The 22,144-nt window shown below is 40.2% G+C and overlaps 1 protein-coding gene across 1 annotated transcript in view; it reads left to right on the forward strand.

Annotated features, from left to right (window-relative positions):
- Positions 1–19,845, forward strand: part of SLC9C2 (solute carrier family 9 member C2 (putative)) — a 59,756-nt gene extending 39,911 nt beyond the window's left edge. The window contains exons 15-27 of the mRNA XM_045583221.1: positions 1,101–1,299; positions 1,974–2,162; positions 2,875–3,024; positions 4,111–4,162; positions 4,964–5,112; positions 6,445–6,570; positions 9,049–9,147; positions 11,281–11,448; positions 12,659–12,790; positions 15,125–15,310; positions 16,604–16,688; positions 18,531–18,592; positions 19,438–19,845. Coding sequence (XP_045439177.1) covers positions 1,101–1,299; positions 1,974–2,162; positions 2,875–3,024; positions 4,111–4,162; positions 4,964–5,112; positions 6,445–6,570; positions 9,049–9,147; positions 11,281–11,448; positions 12,659–12,790; positions 15,125–15,310; positions 16,604–16,688; positions 18,531–18,592; positions 19,438–19,473 — 1,633 coding nt within the window. The 3' untranslated portion in view covers positions 19,474–19,845. The remainder of the gene's footprint in view (positions 1–1,100; positions 1,300–1,973; positions 2,163–2,874; positions 3,025–4,110; positions 4,163–4,963; positions 5,113–6,444; positions 6,571–9,048; positions 9,148–11,280; positions 11,449–12,658; positions 12,791–15,124; positions 15,311–16,603; positions 16,689–18,530; positions 18,593–19,437) is intronic.
- The last annotated feature ends 2,299 nt before the right edge of the window (positions 19,846–22,144 follow it).

Consider the following 22,144-nt stretch of genomic DNA (forward strand, 5'->3'; position numbering starts at 1 on the left):
ACATGAGAGGAGGGGAGACTGGTTGCCTCCCCAAAGCTGGAAACAAACCTGCAACCCAGGCATGTGCCCTTGACGGGGAATTGAACCTGTGACCCTGCAGTGAACAGGCTGATGCTCTACCATTGAACCACACTGGCCTGGGTGGGTGACACTACTAAATTTAAGTGGATAACATACCTTTCATAACAAATTTGGACAATTTTTATTTATTTATTGAGTTTAAAGAGAAATATAAAAAATTAAAACCCTAAAGTCTTGACATATACACAGTTAATCTCTTTTGGTTAGACTCTACTTTAGACGGTCAGGGGATGTCCCTTAGGAACAGACCTAAGACATCCTTAGCACTGCCATGGAGGTGGGTGAGGCTCCTGCCACCACCGCTGTGCTCCCCAGCCGTGAGCCCGGCTTCTGGCTGAGCGGCACTCCCCCCGTGAGAGCACACTGACCACCAGGGGGCAGCTCCTGTGTTGAGCCGCTGGTGGTCAGCGCACATCATAGTGACTGGCTGTTCCGTAGCTGGGTCGGTTTGCACATTAGCCTTTTATTATATAGAATATTTATTGATTTCAGAGAGGAAGGGAGAGGGAGAGAGAGAGAAACACATTGATGATGAGAGAGAATCATTGATCAGCTGCCTCCGGCAAGCCCCACACTTGGAGATTGAGCCTGCAACCTGGGCATGTTCCCTGATAGGGAATTAAACCGTGACCTCCTGTCTCATAGGCCAATGCTCAATCACTCACTGAGTCACCTCAACTGGACCCTGTCCTTAATTTTAAACAATGCTACTTTCTGCTCTAACTTTGTTTCTTGTTTTCAATGTATAAATCTTTGCACTGTTTCCTATGTACATTCACCTTGATTTTAAAAAATACTTTCTATGACTGACATAGATTAATAAGAGCTAAAGTTTTATTTCTCCACTATGATTTTTATATATAGAAAATATGTTTTAGATTTTTGCTTATCTATTATTTTATATTACTTATACTTTCTTCAAATTACTGTTCATGATTTGTTTAAATAAATGTTAAACTTTACATCTTGTTATACTTTGAAAGTGATCTAACATTTTACTTGATCTCTATTTTTTTCAGAAATAATAAATTTCTGTTATTTATATATCACATTGTATTTTCAGAAGAATTTGACTATGCAGGACACATTATATCATTTATATACATTTATCCTATGATACTTCATTTATGTGCAGTGGCAAGAAAGTTAAATGAGATATCTCTGATATTAGTAAACTACTATTTTGTATTTTTATATGCATTACAGACAGCATTGAAGGTACTGCTTTAAATAGAAATATATCTTATAAAAAGAACAATTCAGATATTGTGAATTTACTTTTGAAATAACTTGATACTAAAAGACACTTGCTCTAACAGTTGATAGAATCCTAGAATTTTAGTAATCTTTTTTAATTTTCTGGGTTTAATAATGAAATCAGTATAATAGCCACAGTTTTGGATAGCAAATATGGCAACTGTCATAAAGTGAACAGACTCTCAAAGTTCAAGCGCCAAGAATTGAAAGTTCAGACAGGATGTTCCCCTCAATTTTTCTCTGTAATGATGCAAAAAATAAATGAGTAAATACAAAATGGTTTGCTAGATCCTCATCAGGAGAACTATGTTTTACTTCAAAAGATAATATTGTTTTCATATTTTATTACTAATAGTATCACAATGAACCTGTTTATCAATATTTTTCATGGTTTGTTCTGGGTACTTCAGATTAATTAGAGAATTATATAGTTTGAATTAAATTGTGATTTTTTTATGTTGAAAATTAAAAGTAATTTTTTAAAAAATTCAAAATGAATAACTTAAAACCCAACTTTTGGAATATAACTCATTTGTTGAGAATGTAACTGTTAACTTTTAAGACTCCCTCCTACCTCTACATACATCATTATAGGTACTATGAAATGACATATGTTCTATTTGTTTTCTAAACAGATAATAATTATGAAAAGGAAATATTTTAGTCAACATTGGAATACTCTGGAATTTTGTATCCTGCTCATCGGAATTACTGATATGTTTTGTTTATACTTTGTCAAATTGAGACCAGAAAACTTGGTTCTTATTCAGTTAGCAATAATATTTGGGTATTTAAGAATAATTAGATTTATTCCTCTGATCAAGGTAAAACTTCACATTTTAAAATTTTGGGTCTTTTTTTTTTTTTCCTATACCTTTTGATAAATGTGTTCAGAAACCTCACTGATTTATATATATATTGATTGATTTCAGAGAGGAAGTAAGAGGGAGAGATAGAAACATCAGTGATAAGAGAGAATCATTGCACATCCCCTACTGAGGATTGAGCCCAAAACCCAGGCATGTGTCTTGACTGGGAATCAAGCCATGACCTCTTGGTTCATAGGGCGATACTCAACCACTGAGCAACACGGGACAGACAGAAACCTCACTGTTTTGACATAAATGAGGGAAGGAGCTGTCTCTTCCCCTGGAACACTTTATGGATATCTGATTGGTTCACAGTTTCACCTCCTTCAAGTCATTGCTCAAATCTCTCCTTACACAGGTCTTCCCTGGCCACCTACATAAAATGGCAAGGTGCCCCACCCCCTCAATAAACTTACAGCCTCCCTTCCCATCTTCCTGATCCCTCTCTACCTGCTTAAGGTTATTTTTCCCTCACAGCATTATCACCTTTTCCTGTATGTTCAATGTACTCTCTGCTAGGTAGCAGTCTTTTGTTTTTGTCATTGATAAAACCTTACAGTTCTTGAATGAAGTCTAGCATATGCATATACTAAGTACTGAATAAAGATTTGTGGAGCATGCTTTTCCTTGTCACGTTTTCAGGTTTCCCCCCTCTCCATGATTGCAGATATTAATCCCCCCGCTGATCAACATCACGGACGTGCAGATCAAGAAGCGCCTCAGCTTGATGTATAGTATCACCAAAGGCTATGTCAAAAGTCAAGAGGATGCCAAATTTTTGATAAAACAGATTTCTGGACGAGAATCAATATATCAGGTAAGAGACTAGCACTGGTCCTATGGGGAAAAACACACGCCCAAACCCAAACAACGAAACCTAACTGCTTATGTGTTCAAGAAGCCAGGCAGTGGCCACTCACCGTGGGAGAAGTCACACTGTGTCCACGCTTTCACGATTATAGTCTCTTTGTAGGCAGAACTGGTTCGACACGCTCTTGTCAGGGTCGCTCTGCAGCCACCTTACAGTTGGAGGCAAAAGGAAGCTTGATTGGTGTGAAGGGGGCTGGGCCACAGTATGTGGCTGCCCAGTAGTTTGACATCGTCTCAACATTGATTCGACGTTATCAGGAGAGGATAAAAACCTAATAAAAATTGTACATCTTACTCTTATATTCAAAACGAGGGATTTATTGCATGTGTTTTTCTAAAACTAACACAATAACAGCCTATTCTCAAGACTGACACTGATTAAACTCGAGATAACCAACAGCTGTGCTCTGTAACTAGCACCATGCCAGCATTGCGAGGGAGCAGAATTTCAGTCACAGGTGCCTGGCCGTCTGCGGAAACTTCAGTCCTTAGGTAACAGGGACTTGGGTGTGGCCAAGTGCAAGCTCCAGAAAGACTCAAAGTCTGGGAGTAGTCCCCTGAAGAGTGCTGGCCGGGACATCTGACAAACATCTATTGTATGACTGAACAGAGATCGGTGACCCCGGAGTGGAGCTATGTCAGGAATTATCCAGTAGGAAGCATGAACTAATTGACAGCATATTTTTTCTCATTATTCCACAGTTTTTGTGCTCCCAATAGACTGGCTCCCCAAATAACTGCTTCAGTTGACTCTCCCCTATTGAGGGTCTATCTCTGAGAATTCTCTTGGGTGTGTGTGCGGTGCACAATAGTCTTTTCTGAGAAATATTAGTTAGGCAAGCACAACATTCATTGTAACATGAGCATGAGCGAGGGGAAGGCAGCAGAATCGCACAGAGGGCAGAACTGAGCCAAATATCTCCCCAAATCATAAACCGAGGGAGATTCTGACTATTGTATTTTCCCGCTCAGATTTTAAAGTTAGAAATGCACTTGGTATAAGAAATTAATGTTTTTTCCTAACTTCTTACAGAAATTATATGAAATTTTAGAGACCAACAAACGAGATGCTGTCAAAGAACTAGGTAGGTCGGTGGAGTATCTAATTTCTTGTGTGTGTTATGTGCCATTGAGTTGGCTTCAACTCCTGGTGACCCTACAAATGAGTGATGTCCATAATGTCCCATCCTCAGCAGCCCTGCTTACCTCCTGTAGATTCATGCCTCTGATTTCTTTTATGGAGCCAATCTATCTCATATTTGGTCTTCCTCCTCTCCTGCTGCCTTCTGTTTTTCCCAGCATTATTGTTTTTCCCAAAGAACCCTGCCTTCTCATGTTGTGCCCGAAGTAGGACAGCTTCATTTCTGTCATTTTGCCTCCAGCAATGTTTCAGGCTTAATTTGCTCCAGGACCCACCATCCCATAATTTAATAAATGAAGACAAATTCATGTTTTCATTCAATTCTGCAATCACCCATTTACTCGTCCAACAACACTTATTGAATACATGTAGATTCCTGCCATAGGCCTTCCTTCCCCTGGCTGCTAGCACCAGTTTTCCCCGGGCACCTGGAACCCAGGCCTTTGCTCTGGCCGGAGCCTTCAGTCTTCACTTCAGGTAGAGGGCCACTCCTATAGCTCTCTCCGCCTCCCCCTCAAAGCAGGCGTCTTGCCCTGCCTGGCTGCTCCTCACCTTCATGCATGCTATCCAAAGGCCTGGAGCAGCTGGGGGTGGAGCCACCTCCATCTTTGTTGGGTTGATTTGCATACTCACTCCTGATGGATGTTGCAAAGTGATGGTCAATTTGCATATTTCTCTTTTATTAGTATAGATTAGTCATTGCGTTATTGCATTTTTTGCTTACTGAGAGGTTTATTTGAATCAGGGCTCATAGAGCACGAGGGTCGTGATGTGGTCATCGCTTTGAAGACCAGGCAGGCAATCCAGACCGTGATTGCCAAGTCTCTGAAACACCTTGCTTTCCTTTGCTCCAGAGGCATTATCGATAAGCACGAGGGCATCGAGATGAATAAGGTAACAAAGCAATTTTTATATTGCTTGATTCCATTAGCCTAACACCCAACCTGTACTGTAACTTCATTTACTTATTTGTTTGTTTGTTTTCAATCCTTACCCAAGGATATTTTCCCATTGATTTTTAGAGAGAGTGGAAGGGCTACTTTAGAGTATTCTTCAAATTACACCTCTACATGCATTGTGTTTTATATTTTTTTCATTTATCACTTTGAAGGCTATATGAGATTCAATTGAATGCTTGATACCCATAAATAAATGCTAACCCTTATGAGGAGACAGACTCATTTTTTCCTGTCAATTTGTTTAGAAAAGTAATGGGTAAACAATCATTCCACAGTTACTAATTGAATGCCTGCTAATTTTCAAATTGTCAGCCAAAGAGATATAATCTTCAATCCTAGGTCATAAGGTGATTTTAATTAAATATATATTGGATACTTACTATATGTTATGGACTCTTGAGGAGATGGGGATAATTAATGGATACACTGTCACCTAAGGTCCATGGGCTCTTCCTCATTCTTTTACTTAGTCACTTGTTCATCCAATCAACAAAAGTGACATAATATGGAGGGTGAAACACGTAAGTACAAATACTACGACTACAATGCAATGAGTTCTGTAAGGGAGACCTTGTAGATGCCTTGGGAATAAGACAGATAAATGGTTATCTCTTACCTGGTGGGGGAATCCAGAGAGGGCTTCTCAGGGTCCGCAAAACTGGAGTGGTATCCTCCCAAATTAGAAGGGTTTAGAGAAGCAAATCATACACATGAAAATAATGGAGAGAACATGGCATTAAATCATACAGTAATCAACCTTGAAGTTTAGATAATTTAAGATTAAGGCAGGGTAGAATATAAGTGTTAACTGGATGAGAAAGATAATAAATTGAATATGAGATAATATGTCAGTGAAAATAATAATGAGAGAAGAATAGGGACAAAAAAGTCAGAGGACAATTTAAATATGGCGAGAGAAGCTCTGAATAAAAAATCAAGGTTAAATTTGCATAACTGTTTAGATTTCCTCAGGTTTTTTTTTTTCTTTAAAAAACCCCCAACATTTTATTGATTTATTACAGAGAGGAAAGTAGAGGGATAGAGAGTTAGAAACACCGATCAGCTGCCTTCTGCACACCCAGGTCAAGGGCGTGCCCGCAACCAAGGTACATGCCCTTGACCGGAATCAAACCTGGGACCTTTCAGTCCGCAGGCTGATGCTCTATTCACTGAGCAAAACCGGTTTCAGCAGATTTCCTCAGTTTAGCCTAATGTATCTTTTCTGTTATAGGATCTGATCACCCTTGTTCTGTTTGTTTGTTTTTAGGTACTTCTTTCAAAAATAAAAGCACTGAATAACTTTCCAATGGCAATCCCGCCCCCTACTCCTGACAAATATCTTCATAATATTATTTGGTTGGAAAATAAAGATGTTCTCATTGAGTTCTTCAAGGTAAAGAGTCTGTCTCCTATTCTAGCTCAAGTTTGATAATTATTTTTAGTTTTTCCCACTCTCTAATATAAAATTAACAACTATAAAATTTAAAGCAAGACTCCTGTAGTAGCCAATAAAGGACAAGTCAAATAGAGGCCCAGCAAAACCTAGAAGAGTAGATTTCATTTTAAGCCTACAAAGCAATGATTGTTTTCTCACAATGCATTATCTGCTCAGCATGAGCTCTATTACCTGACTGTTACCAATCCCATCTTATTTTATGTTGTAGAGTCTGCACTTTCAAATGACCACTCTGGAAAAGACTTTTTAGAGCAAGGTCCTCAAATTTAAATGATTATACAGGTCAGGAAGATAATATAAAAATAAAACTAGCCCAGCCAGTATGGCTCAGTGGTTGAGCGTTGACCTATGAACCAGGAGGTCACAGTTCAAGTCCCAGTCAGGGTATATGTCCATCCCCAGTAGGGGGCATGTAAGAGACAGCTGATCAATGATTCTCTCTCATCCTTGATATTTCTATTTCTCTCTCCTCCCTCCTCTCTGAAATAATTAAAAATTTTAAAAATAAATAAATAAAAAAGTAAAACCAGCTGGGCATAGTGTAATAGGGAATAGTGAGGACTGTGGTATATTCCAGAGTTCATGTGTTGTCTAATGTCAACTGAATTGGGGCTCTTCCAACTAATATTTATCAAATATCCTCTATGTGCCAGAATAAATTCTAGGTTTGGGGATATGGCAGTGAACAAAATAAATGAAGTCCCTGCTTTTATGGAACCTGTTTAGTTTTTCAAAAATCCAATTTTAATATAAAATTAGAATTTGGTTCTTTATAGATAATAATTTTCACAAGTATAATTATAACTGATATCCAACAGTGAATGGGGGAGCAATGGGGAAAACGGTGAGAAGAAAATTTCAAAAATTAATGATTCACAGACACTGAGGTGAATCTATGAACAGGGCACAATCTTCCTCTTCCCCATCCTAGGCAAAGCTGTTGGGCTTTCTCTATCCCCTTCAGATACCTCTCACTCTTTAAGTGGTCCTTTTCCTTAGTATGCTGGCTCTTGATAGCCACTTAAATCTGATCTCAAAGGATAAAAATGGTAATGAGTTGGGAGCACAGGGGTGTTATTCTCATTAGAAATAGCCCAGGGATTGTGTGGATGACTGACCACATGGAAAACAAACACAAACACCCCTTAATGAAGACTCAAATTCAATCTTGGTCTCCATCACAGCCCCAATAGTTAATTCTCACCACTCCCTTCTTTCATTCTCCAGCATGTATGGTTTACTAAAAGCCCATACATACTCTATAAAGGTAATCCAGAAGATAGTGGTAGAAAAACAAGGTCTGAATAATCCATGCTCTGGGTAATTGGCTTTAGGTGAACTTAAAAAAAAAAAAATCGTTGTCATCCATGCTTGTTTTCAGATAATCCAAAAGTAAACTGAAGAGAGAGGACTATTCACTCTTCCATCCCACACTCAGTGATAACCACTATGAATGGCTTGGAAATACATTTCTCACACATCTTTGTAAAATGCAAATCTGTTACCATAATTCTCCTGTTACAAACTCTTCAGTGGTTTGCCCCTGATTTTGGAAAAAAAATAAATAGAGTCTTTACTGGGCCTTCCAGATCCTGCAAGACCTGGCTCTGGCCCAGCTCCCAGACCTGCCTCCCCCAGGCTGCATCATGACTTTTCATGGGCCCTGCACGCTTTTGCCTCAGTGGGTCTCTTCCTCCATAAAAAAGTCACAAAAATTATACTGACTGTATTCAGATGAAGATGATTGCATTAGTACTAACTAGTACTAGCTGTTTTAGTGTTAAAACATTCTCTTCTGCCTAAAAGTTCTTTCATTCTTTCTGACTTTAAAAGAAACTAAAATATTGCTGAGTCCCTAAAACGATTGTGAACCCTGGTCTCTGCGCCTCTTGAGGCCTGATGTCCAGGTGTCCACCGCGCCCTGCCTGCGGCATTCAGTTTGCTTCGGGTCTCTGCGTATACTGGACCCTCTGCCCAAATGGTCTTCGGCTCACCGGATCTTGGCCGTGTGTAACTCTTCCATCAGGTCTCAGCTTGGCTGTTCTTTCCTCTGTAAAGTCTTCCCTGGACACTCAAGACACAGTCCTGTGGCCTTTCTGGATTTTTTCAGGACGTCCTGTCTCTGTCTTCTTATCACACTTTATTGCAAATGTCTACCCAACCTCGCATTTATTGGATGTTTCTATCAGTCACTGTGCTGATTACTAATCACAAAGTCTATGGTTTGCTTGCTTCTCCCTCTTTTTCCTAAAGGTTAATGAATGTCAGCACATGATTATAATTCATTAACAAACCAAATAATATAGTTTGGGGTTTTATGCTACTTGAAAGCCATTTTTGCTTTAAAATATTTCTACTTAAAAAAGTAGACTATGAAGCTTTTGTGTTGACGTTTTCTTTTCTTTTTTACTTCAGGAGCGAGCCAAACTTGCCTGTTTTGACTATGGAGATGTCATTTGTAGAGAAGGTGAAATGCCGCAAGGAATCTATCTAATTATTTCAGGAATGGCAATTGTAAGGGACTACTTATTATCTTATTTAACATTTAAAATTATTTTTATCATTACATTTGAAATATGTGATTATAGCATAAGGAGAAATTTAGGAATCAAGAAAAAGTTTCAAACTTTTAACAATCTCTTTTCCAAATGAAACCGTTTCTCCCAGTGTGAGTGCCGGAGCGGAGGGAGGATACTAATGCCTCACATCGGAAAGGTGCATCTCGTTTCACAAATGGTTTTCATAGCCGTTACTTATTCCTCACAACAATCCCGGGAGGAAGCAGTCTTTTCCATGATGCTCCATTAAGGAACCCAGTACTCGGAGTGGTTGAGTTACTCACCTAAAGAAAATGAGAGTCAGGATTAAGGAAAATGGACCACAATGTCACATCCCCTTGGAGGTCTAATAGGACGAGAATAGAAAATACAATTAAAAAAATATTTTTATTGATTTTTTACAGAGAGAAAAGGAGAGAGATAGAGAGCTAGAAACGTCGATGAGAGAGAAACACCGACCAGCTGCCTATTGCACACCCCCTACCGGGGATGTGCCCGTAACCAAGGTACATGCCCCTGACCGGAATCGAACCCGGGACCTTTCAGTCCGCAGACCGACGCTCTACCCACTGAGCCAAACCGGTTTCGGCAAAGATACAATTTTTAATCTGACCAATAGGAGGCTTCGGTGACCAAAGAAAAAGAAAGATGTGAGTGAAGTGATGGGGACAGGAATGCTTTAGAATCCAAATACTACTAGCTGAATGCATGGGTGAGCCCTAGCTCCTGACCCCAATCATGCCCAGATCCTAGATGACAGTTACATCTTTTTGAGTGATTCTACTTCCTTTTCTACTTTTGAGGGCTTAAGTGATTATGCTGGGCTCCCCAGGACAATCCATAATCATCCCTATGATCAGGTGGTTAGAAATCTTAACTCCATTTCCAAAATCCCTTCACAGCAATACCAAGATTCAAGTATAATTGGCTTTTTAGAATTCTGCCTGCCACAGATGCTATCTTCTTTTCTTGGTTTGTAAAGAGCAGGGACATTCCTCGTTGCTCAAATGGCCTTTGAACTGCATTCAAAATTAAGTTTTAAAAATGTCCAAGTCCTTTGGAAGCATGAATGACTCCAAAGTCTGAATGGAGATCATGAGGAGAAGGTACAGTTGTCACAGCAACTTCTTCAGTGACCCTTGGTTTCCCATCTCCTGTGTCCAGAACAAGAACCTTTATCTTTGATGTTTACAGCTAAACTTTCTGGGAAATTCTGTAAACCTTCTGGTTGATTCCTGCAGCTTCCTCCCCAAGTCTGATGCCTTTCTTCTTCCCCCACTTGTGCCTACCCGTTCTTTTCCTGGGGGAACTCAACCATCTTGTGTTCACCTTAAAAACGTCTCCTTCTGCTGTTTCCTGGTAGCTATTCTTAAGCACCTGAAAGGGAGGCAGGCTTTTACTGAACTCGTGGCTTGGTTCGGAGGTGAATTAATTCAGATGTCTGATTTATGCATTTATGGAATCAAAGGGTGTGTTTGTGTTTGTTTGTTTCACTTGAGGCACTGGCTTGTTCCAATAAGAATATCTAATGGGTCCTGGCTGGTTTGGCTCAGTGGATGGAGCATCAGCCTACGGGCTGAAGGGTCCTAGGTTCAATTCCGCCAAGGGTTGGTTGCGGGCACATCCCCAGTTAGGGGGTGGGCAGGAGGCAGCTGATCAATGTTTCTAACTCTTTATCCCTCTCCCTTCCTCTCTGTAAAAAAATTAATTTTATATGTATATATATATATGTGTGTGTGTATATATATGTATATATGTAAAAAAAATATATATGTGTGTGTATATATATATATATATTTTAAGAGTATCTAATGGACTCAGAGGGAATGACATTAGTTGCAGATGGCAATAACTACTTTGTGTAGGATTTTACATAAGGAAGGTTTATAAGGAGAAAATTGTAAAGCTAAAGATTGGAAACAATTCATGCCTCAGAGAGTTGAAAGAAACCGTGATTTTTGTGAAGCCAAATTCACACCTGAGAGGATTCATATAAAGCACCTTTACCTTCCATCGTAATGAATGCGAGGGAGAGTGGGAGCCCCTATGGTCTGGCCAAGGGTTTCTAACTTGGGATTTCCCTTTGCAGCTGCATAGTTCACCTCCTACCTTTGGAATCGACAGTGACCATAGGGCTAATAGAAGGTCCCAAACCATATTTACAGAGTTCTGTACTTGTGGGGACATCATTGGAGAGTTGAACTGTCTGCTTAAGCGTGAAATTGAATATACCGCCATCTGTGAAACTATTTTACAGGTAAGGCCCTGATTCTGTCTACTTTGTGGGTTATTCATGAATTCTTCCTCAAGTAAATGACGAATGCCAGCGTGTTTGCTTCCTTGGCGTTCTGATATATTATTTAGTCCCTCAACCAGTAACTGGGAGGGCACATTTACCATCTGGAGCGCGGTATTTTTAACCTCTGTGAGTCTTTGTGTCCTCATTCATTAAAAGAGAGAATACCGCCGAAACCGGTTTGGCTCAGTGGTAGAGCGTCGGTCTGCGGACTAAAAGGTCCCAGGTTTGATTCCGGTCAAGGGCATGTACACTGGTTGTGGGCACATCCCTGGTGTGGGGTGTGCAAGAGGCAACTGGTCGATGTTTCTCTCTCATCGACGTTTCTAGTTCTCTCTCTCTCTCTCCCTTCTTCTCTGTAAAAAATCAATTAAATATATTAAAAAAAAAAAAAAGAGAGAGAATACCCAACTTTTGATATTATGAAGATTGGGAAAACACCTATGTGAAGTGCCTCTCATGTATAGGCCATCATACGAAAGCAGTGTTTTCAAAGAATGCTTGTTCTGAATCTCCCTTTTTTTTCTTTTTTCACTTGCTACGTAGGAAGTTATCTATTCAACAAATAAGTAGCTTGGTATTCTATTTGCTGGGGGTTGGAGGGTGGGCACAATCAGAAGAGAGCCAAAGTTTCTGCTTACTCAGAATTCTCAAGCTTCTAGAACTCTTGGATGAAACTGAGAGGGACCAGTCTCAGGGGTGTGTGGCACAGGGGGAGCGTCGCTGTATCAGTTTCATACCATTTCATTTCTGGAAGAGGATAGGAAGCATGAATTTAGTCACAAAGCTGAATTGAACTCATTGGAGTTCATGTACCGTGAATCCTGGAAGTGTAGTCTTCCTTATGCAAGTAAGCACGTCGCCTCTGGAAACAAAGATTGTACATGAGCCCACTTTATCTACTGTGGCAATAAAAATAGGTAACTTATGTGGCTTAGTTCCTGAATCCTGGGCTCATGAGCCATATCCTTATCTTAGCTATTGACCGGCATGGATTTTCCTAGCCTACTAGTAGGTCTATAGCTTTAATTGAACTGTCTTATACATAAAGAACAACCTCTCTGACAATACAGTGCTTTTAAATGGCAGAGTTTGATGAAAGTGACAGGCATATTGTTTTCTGATGGTTTTGTACAAATTGAGCTTGCTGCATGACACCTTGTCATTTCAGGCCTGCTTTATCTCCCTGGAGGATTTATATGAGGGCTTTGATGTCTTCTGGCCATCCCTGGAATACAAAATATGGTTAAAGCTTTCTCTTAACACTGCCTATCAGTATTTTGAATCAGCTCTTGTTGATGAGGTAAGTGACATGATGAAAATGTAAGTGAACTTGCATCTACTGTATTTTTTACAAAATGCTTCATATTTTTGTGACAAAGATAGAAAGGGCAATTGTGTCTGATCTTCTAAAGAAAAATCTCTCTTCTGGAGATTCCAGAATTTATTTATTTATTTTAATTAAATGTACTGGAGTGACATTCATTAATAAAATTCTGTAAGTTTTAAGAGTACAAGTTTAGATTCCAGAATTTTAACAATTCTCAGGTTGCAAAAGTCCAGATATTTGTTTATTTTCTTATGTTTTTGGTGCCTCAGCGATTAAGTATTTAAGTGTTTATCGCTTTGTTAGTTCATTATTAGTGTATAAAAATGCCACCGATTTCTTGATATTGATTTTGAATCCTGTTACTTTGCTGAATTCATTTATTAGATCTAGTAGTTTTTGGGTGGAGTCTTTAATGTTTTCTATGTATAATATCATGTCATTTGTGAATAATGAATTTTACTACTTCTTTCCAATTTGGATGCCTTTTATTTGTCTGATCACTGTGACTAGAACTTCCAGAACTGTGTTGAATAAGAGTGGTGAAAGTGGACATCCCTGTCTAGTTTCTGATCTTAAGGGAAATGCTTTTAGTTTTTGTCCATTGAGTATGATGTTGGCAGGTTTTTCATTTATGGCCTTTAATTTGTTGAGGTATGATTTCTCTACTCCCACTCTCCTGAGAGTTTTAATCATCAATCAGTGCTGAATTTTATTGAGTGTATTGTTAAAAGAATCTGGACGTCTTGCCTCCTCTTGAATTTTTTGGAATAGTTTAAGGATATGTGTTCTTTGAATGTTTGGCAAAATTTGCCTGTGAAGCTATCTGGTCTAAGACTTTTGTTTGCTGGAAGTCTTTTTATTACTGCTTCGATTTCATTAATAGTTTTTGGTCTATTCAGGTTTTCTGTTTCTTCCTGATTCAGTTTTGAAAGATTATATGTTTCTAGAAATTTGTCCATTTCACCCAGGTTGTCCAATTTGTTGGCCTATAATTATTCACAATATTTTCTTGCAATCCTTGTATTTATGTGATGTCAGTTGTTACTTATCCTCTTTCATTTCTGATTTTATTTGGGTCTTCTTTGTTTCTGGATGAGTCTGGTAAAAGGCTCATCAATCTTTTTTTTTTTTTTTTAATGTTTTATTGATTTTTTACAGAGAGGAAGAGAGAGGGATAGAGAGTTAGAAATATTGATGAGAAAGGATCATCTATCAACTGCCTCTTGCACACCCTCTACTGGGGATGTGCCCGCAACAATGTACATGCCCTTGACCAGAATCAAACCTGGGACCTTTCAGTATGCAGACCAACACTCTATCCACTGAGGCTCATCACTCTTGTTTATCTTTTCAAAGTGCCATTCTTGGTTTCATTGATCTTTTATATTGTTTTTTAGTTTCTATGACATTTATTTCTGCTTTGATATCTTTATTATTTCATTCCTTCTACTTACTCTGGGCTTTTCCTGTTGTTCTTTTTCTAGTTCTTTTAGGTGTAGGGTTATTTTTTATTTTATTTTTTTAGATTTTTCTTGTTTCTTGAGGTAGACCTGTAATGCTATAATTTTGGGTTGCTGTTTGTTCATTTTCATTTGTTTCCAGGTAGTTTTTGCTTTCTTCCTGATCTCATTGGTAACACATTCATTGTTTAATAGCATGCTATTTAGCTTCCATGTGTTTGAATGTTTTTGAGGTTTTTTTTTATTGTGGTTAATTTTGAGTTTTATGCCATGTGATCTGAGAAGATGCTTGGTATGATTTCAATCTTGAACTTGTTAAGACTTAGTGTTCTATGTGATCTAGATTTTAGAATATCCCATGTGCACTTGAGAAGAATGTATATTCTGCTGCTTTGGGATGAAATACTTGGTAAATATCAAATCCATCTGATCTACTGTTGTTTAATATTGCTGTCTCCTTTTTGATTTTTTGTGTGGAAGATCTATCCATTAATGACAGTGGGGTGTTAAAGTCCCATATTATGACTGTATTGCTGTTGAATTTGCTTTCCTTTTTTAATTTTAAATATACTTTATTGATTTTTTACAACGAGAAAGAGAGAGGGATAGAAAGCCAGAAACATTGATGAGAGAGAGAAACATCGATCAGCTGCCTCCTGTACACCACCCACTGGGGATGCACCCGCAACCAAAGCACATGCCCTTGACTGGAATCGAACCTGGGAACTTCCAGTCCGCAGGCCGACACTCTATCCACTGAGCCAAACCGGTTTCAGCTGAATTTTCTTTCTTTTTGATACCTTGTGTCATTGTTTATGACTTACAGAAAATTGTAATTTTACTGTAGGATATAACGTTCGAGAGGTGTGTGGCACTCAATGTGGCATACGTGGATACTTTATCAAACTGTAATGAGATGACTATTGACTGGGAGATCATGAAGATGGTGATTGTCGTATATGGTAGTGTGATCGACACAAAGACAGAGACACCATATCTTGCACCTTGCATCTTACCTAAAACCTGTGAGCAGGTAAGGAGGATCATTTCTAGAGTCTTTACATTCCACAGTGCTGCATAAGTGGCTTTAATACTCAACTGACCACCTTAAAAATAAATTTAATCTGAAAGATTCTGCAGGTCTCACCTGCCCTTAACAAAATGGTCAAAACGTACCCAGGATTTCTGTGTACTGTGTGTAGGTTGTGCCTTGCACAAGGGTGTGATTGAGGGGCAGGTAAGAGCTGGGATCAGCCTACTCTCTGCTGGGGGTAGGTCCCAGCACAGGAACAATGATCCTTGCGAGCACCTCTGTCTGGAAGAAAGTCGTCCTCGAGTTCCTGCCCCAATGCCAGACAGTCCAGTTTCTCCTAGTATGTGTCTGGGTCCCCCAGAGCCTCACCCAGCACTGGAGCTCAGAGGAAGTGGGAGCTTTTAAGTTAAGTTCATGGTGTTGGCCTTTTAAGAGGAGCAGCTACGTCTCCAGCAGCCTCTGTGTCTCTGAGCCCCAATCCTGACTGGATTCTACAGCCCATAGGACTTCTTTCCCCAGCCCTGGGATCCTGGGCTGGACATGTGGTGTGGAGCTGGGACCCTTTGCTCCTCATGGGCGGCCTCCACAGAGGCTATCTCCTTCCCAATTAAAAAAGCGGCACATGGGTGCTGTACCTGCCCATTCCACGCCTCCATACCTCCTACTAGTCTCAGTGTGCTTTCTTCTTTACTTCTCTAGTTGTAGGCCTTCCATTCAGCCAGCTCTGGATGATGGTTGTTCTGTATTTTAGTTGTAATTTTGATGTGGTTGCAGGAGGCAGCGAGTACAGGCATTTGCCTATGCTGCCATCTTGGTTCTCCCTAGAAATGATAGTTATTGTTACTTTCCCACTACTTGCATTCTGGAAGGGCAGATTTTGTGGGCAAAAACTCTAAGAAGATCATCCTGCCATGGGGGATGGTTTGGAATTCTCAATGGGGATGGATAAGGTTCCAAATTCCCTGGGTCCTGAGCCCTTGAATTTCAAAGGGGGAGTAAAAGTAACTCAGTGGATTATGGATTTTCTGTTTTAAGCTGAGAATTTCCAATCCAGTTACAAGTAATGTGCAGAAAATTCCTTTCTGATGTCTATAAATAAGCAAAAAATAATTTGCTGGTACAGGGCTTTTTGAAGCAATATTAAAGAGGATCAAAATGAGAAAGATAGAGTTTAGGTTGGAGGCCCAGTTCTAGGTTTTGGCTTATCTCTAATATTCTTGGGAAAGTTTAGGAAGCAGCCAGCTTAGAGATCAAAGAATGTTCCTTTGACTAATTTGCACTTTTCTCCTTTAGGTTCAGGGAACTTCAGATTTAAGCAAGCTACTGATTATTCAAGCAGAGGAGCCTGTCAAAATTTCCAGTGATGCCAAGGTCGTAGGTAAGGGATATCCCTTTAGTGGTAGGAAAACCATTGGGAAGGAATTTTGATAAAAATTAATTTAATTAGAAGAAAATGATTTGAGGGTATTGTGTGGGTTTATCATCAACACCCATTTTTGGGCCCAACCTGACAGCCACTTGCTTCTGTGAGGGCACGTATCAGAGACTTCTAGATGCTAAAATCGGGTGGCTCCTTCTGCTCCAACCTTCCCTACAAACCCTTGTGAGGTGGGGGGAGCAGCTTTTATGTTTTACCCTCTGCCCTGGGAAGCTGGAGCCACACAGCACCTTTGGGGATTGGAAATTTCAGACTCAGTGGGCCCTGGTGTGGCAAGCTGGTTTCCTCCCAATCTAAGGATATTTGGAACCTTACCCATCCCCATTGAGAATTCCAAACCATGGTCACTGTCATAACTTGCTTTGAGGTATATTTTGGTAGTCACTAAGTAACCATAGTCACTGAATGTGTATCAGCACCCAATTTTATGTATCCCTGTGCTAAGCAGTAAACAAAGAAAACTAGATAGGAAGGCCTTGCTCTAGAGAAAATATATTCAAGGTATTTCATTCAATGCTCAGCATCCCCTCCTTACAGAGCCCCATAATCATTCTCCCAGCTGCCCCAGCTTGAAAAGAGTCCTTCTTAATTTACTCCTCTACTTGGCACCATTTCCAGTGTTCACAATTCATGTGACCTGCTGACTTAGACATGATGCAATTTTTAATGAATTGTTAATTGGGGGTGGGGGGTGGGCGGCGGTATATATGACTTCAAATTGTGTGCCTAAAGTGACATTTTATTAGTTTATATCTCATTATTTCTCATTTGAAAAATTCTTATAAAATGAAACCCCAATGTGTGCTGGTCACTGAGCCAGGTGCTAGTTAGTGCGTGAGCCAAACAAGGCGTCTACCCCTGTGGGGAGGAGAGACAGACATTCAATATGTAATTTCACTTTTCCCCTAGAAGCAAGTTCAACTCAGACATTCTTAGGGCTCACCTTCCCTGCTCTGTTCTGGTTATATGCGGCACCTGATTTTGGGAGCTCCCTCTGCTCCTGGGCCTCCTGCCCGTGCTGGCTAACACTGAGATGGCCATCACTGCACCCTTCAGTCTCTTTAGCTCAGCTGCTCCACATTACTCATGGGGCACAGCAGTGTACAAGCCTCAGGACACCGGGCTGTTGAGTCAGAGATCCAACATGGAAGTAGGTCCCTATCCTTCTGGGGCCTGCAGGCCTCTCTCCTTCCTTGAATGATTCCAGAGACACTGAGGGAAATATATCGCTCTGATTTCCCCGATGAGTTTGGGACAGAAGTCACATATGCTAGGCCCGTGGACTGATGCAGCCAGGACACTGGATTTGACCCGCACACGTTTACTTTTGCAATTTTAAAATTAGTTGCCAAGTATAAACATCCAGGAATTTCACATTAAAAAAAAAAAAATCCAGATTTTGAGCTTCTCTTGAAAACATCAGAACACCTGCCAACACTCAGTCCTCATTCCTGTATGTGGCAACAATCAGGTAGAGCCGAGTACCTGCTGGCTGCCATTGGGAAAGCAGGTGTTGTCCACACTGCTCCCTCTTGTCTTATATCCAGCCCACTTTAATCACATGTATGACCTGCCTGCTGTCATTTGAGTTTCTCAGTCCCTATTGGACTTTCGGGAGCCTATTAACAAGTCTCCCCGTGGGAAGAAAGTTAAGGGACCATTTATAAGGGAAGGGAAAGGGAGGCCTACGGGGAGAAAGCAAATTGATATTTTAAAATATTCTTCTGCTACTTTTATTCTTAAACTCCTGATTTAATTTTTGTTTGATGCATGTTTGAATAGGCCCAGTCAACACTGGTCCTCAAGTGGCCAGCAAAGATCAGACTTGGAAGAGAAAAGATGAGGTAATAAACTTGGTACTTGAGTCAGATTTTTCTTAGTGTGAATATGAAAGTACCCAGCTGAAATACACGGTGAAGTCAAATAGCAAAATGTAGGTGGTGAAAGCGATTTAGTGGAAACTCACTGAATTGGAAAATACAGGATCAAACTCACCTGAGTTACTTAATAATTAAAATTATAGAATATTTTCAGAAGATGCCATTTTGCCCCATCTCACTCCTTTCCCACTTTTCAACCCCCACTCCTTTCCCCTGACGTTTAGTTCAAAAGTAGGCATCTCTGGGATTAGGGGTGGGAAGGGTCATTAACATCTAAGTATTGATGCTTCTCCCTTCAGAGGACAGAAAGTTGCATTGACAAAACTTATGGTTGATAGTCCTTTTAAACAAAGCAATGCAGTTCTTTTTAGGCGGTCAATCTATCGTCATCCTCTCCTCTTATAGAAACGCTATTTCACAAACGGGAAACCTATCTGGGAGTCAAGTTCCTCATTTGTCACTGTTTTGATTATTTTAAAAAATTCTCATTCCAATTTAGGAAAAAAGTTTCCTGTTACCCTATTATCAGTCGCAAAGTTAATTGGAATTCAGTGCTCCTAATATTTCTCTTTTCCTTAAGAGACAGACTACTCCGATTGAATCAATGTAGTATCTCTTTATAAGTGGACCTTGGCTGGTATAAAGATGTACGTCTATTTACTGACAAGGTATCACTCAAGGTCCTTGAAGGGAAGGTTCCAGATAATAAAATGGAAACTTTTCCTAAGTTTTCTGCGTTTAAGTTTATTAGTTGTTGTTTTCCTGAAATGCACACAGTCTAATGTTTTACTTTTGACTTTCTTTTATAGTTGGAGTCTGAATCTCATTATAGAAAAGGACACTAATGGCACTAACACGATATGAGAGGTGGTGTTTCAGACTGAGCCAATATCCTGGCTCATGTGCCGAAGGATCATCTGATGAGAAGCTTACTTAGAAGTTGCTGAACAATTCACTGCTGCATTTATTTTCTAAGTGATTGAAGGGCTGCTGCAAAAGCTCCAGTTTTAAGTAGTTGCATTATACCTGAGGGGCTCAAAAATTTTTCAGGGTAAGATTGCCTCAAGACTCATGACCCACAAACAGAACCCTGCTCCAGCTAAGAGCAAGTTACAGTGTTTGCAAGTTATTACAAGCATTATACAATATATTACTATCTGAAGCACAGAATCTAAACTCTGATTTGTGATATTGTGATAAGTAGTGCTCCCTTAACATTTTCCAAAGTTATTGTTCCCTCCCCAATTTAGTAGAACACAGACTCTTGAAAAATGGGTCTATGTTCCATATTAGTTACTGAAAGCAAAGTTGAGAAGTTAACAATCTTACCTTGCATAGTACTGTTTGATACTATTTTCATTTTTATTTTTAAAGTCAAATAAAGTTGATTTTCATGGTGTATTTATTAGATTCCATTGTCCTTTTCATTTCAACATAACTTTGAAAGAATGCAAGAATCTCGACTCTAGAGGAAATCACAATAGAAGGAAACACAAGAGAAAAAGTCAAGCATAACTATGAAGAACCTTCTGGATACCGAGCATGGAGGGCAGTATTTCTGATTGGCCATGTAACACTCATGTAGCAAACATCAGTGTAGCCGCACATTACAGAAACCCATGTGGCTTCATTTTTCTGATGTAACCAGATACCTGGAAACAGGCAGAACAGGGCTGGCTTGAGGAATAAGCACGGACCCAGGCTCCTTGTCGCCTTCTCCTCCATCCTTGGCCAGTAACTGATTCTCGGATGGTAAATCATTGGTAACTCCAGGCATCTGGTTGGCGTTTCAGTCGGACAAGGAGCTTTCTGCATAGGAGGCCTTGCCTTTTAGTCAGGAAGGGCCCCCACTGGGGGAAGCAGGGTCACATGCCCACACCTATTCTCCTAAGTGATCTTTAACTGGCACCTCACCTTGCCAACCCTAACACAACCTAGTGTTTTTAGCAAAGAATGGAAAATGGATATTGGGTACTGCCATGCCTGCTGTCCTACAAATGAAGAACTCCTGGTCACCTATAGAATCAGTGTCGGGAGGGCCCTGGGTTTTAACATGGTCATGTGACTTAATGCATTCTGAAGCCTGAGATCTGCAATGCAGGGAATAAAGTAACAGAAAACAGATGCCTGCCCTCTAGCTCACTTAGGAGGCACCTCACCATGCACACCCATTAGGCTTAAACACTACAGAAATACCTTATGTAAGTCCAGAGGTAGCATGGCTTGTGGGCAGGGGACTCAGTGGTGATCAGATTTTTTCCTTTCTCTTCACTCTATTGACCTTTTGTCTTATTCCATGGCTGGTTGCCCCTCCCAACAGCAATCCAGGCTTCCATGTTTTCATGTTCAGATTCAATATGAGACCAAAAAGAATGGCTTCCAATAGTGAGAAAGAATTCTTCTAGAAATTCTAATGATCTTGTATTTGTCTCCTCCCCAAGAACTGAGTCACATGCCCATTTTTAGACAATCACTGACAAGAAGGTAGTAATGACCTTTTCCCAGTCATGCACCATTTAAGCTAGAATCAGTTATAGTACTTCAATTTGCATTGCCCCAAAAGGGCATGGTCTATTGGAGTAAATCACAAATGCCAGTTTACTGTATCCAAATTGGCATCTTGAGCTGGCCATTTAGGCACAGCCACTCTGACTCCTTAACCCTTCACTGAGTTTCTCAATGCATATTCCTATCCTTAGGGTGAAGGTTGGAGATGAAATCAGATTTGTGGCAAGACAATACAGGAGTCACACGATCATTTTACTAATCTTAGAAGACTAGTGTCCTGGTGCATGAAATTCATGCACCGCAGAGGGATTCCTCCACCCAGTCTGCCCCCTCTCACATACTGGGAGCCCTCAGGGGATGTCCTACTGATGGCTTAGGCCCACTCCCTGTTGGGAGGGGGGACCTAAGCCGCAGTCTGGCCTCCCCTTGCAGGAGGCCACTGGGCTGATCAGCAGAAGGCACCAGTCCCATCACCCCTCTTGCTACAGCCACTGCCAGTCACCACAGCTACCAAGGTATTTTCATCAACATGGACTCGTCCCTTCACCATGAAAAAGACAACTTTCTTTAAACATTTTCAAGATGTGTCTTTCATAGGATATGACATTTATTTTTCTTTTTTATCCTCACCTGAGGATATGTTTCCATTGATTTTTTCCCCCTACTCCTTTGATCGCAGGCTCTGCCCCTCCCTAAAGCCTCCACCCCAGACTTTAGGCTTGGGAAGCGGGCCCTCCCCTTCCGATGGCCGAATGGGAGTGACCCGGGTGCCCATGAGGGTTTGGGACCCAGTTATGTATGCAAATTAATCACCATCTTTATTGGGTTAATTTGCATGCTCACTCTGATGTGGGTGTAGTATAGTTAATTTACATGTTTCTCTACTATTAAGTAAGATTAATCTATGCTTAGTTTTTTAAGTAGTATAGACTTTCAAATTCCTTATGCTTCTCTCATAGTCACCATGGTCATACATTCACTTTCAATTAAGAAATCTTTGGATGCATA

Source organism: Pipistrellus kuhlii, unplaced genomic scaffold, assembly GCF_014108245.1.
Source record: "Pipistrellus kuhlii isolate mPipKuh1 unplaced genomic scaffold, mPipKuh1.p scaffold_m20_p_18, whole genome shotgun sequence".
Lineage (NCBI taxonomy): Eukaryota > Metazoa > Chordata > Mammalia > Chiroptera > Vespertilionidae > Pipistrellus > Pipistrellus kuhlii.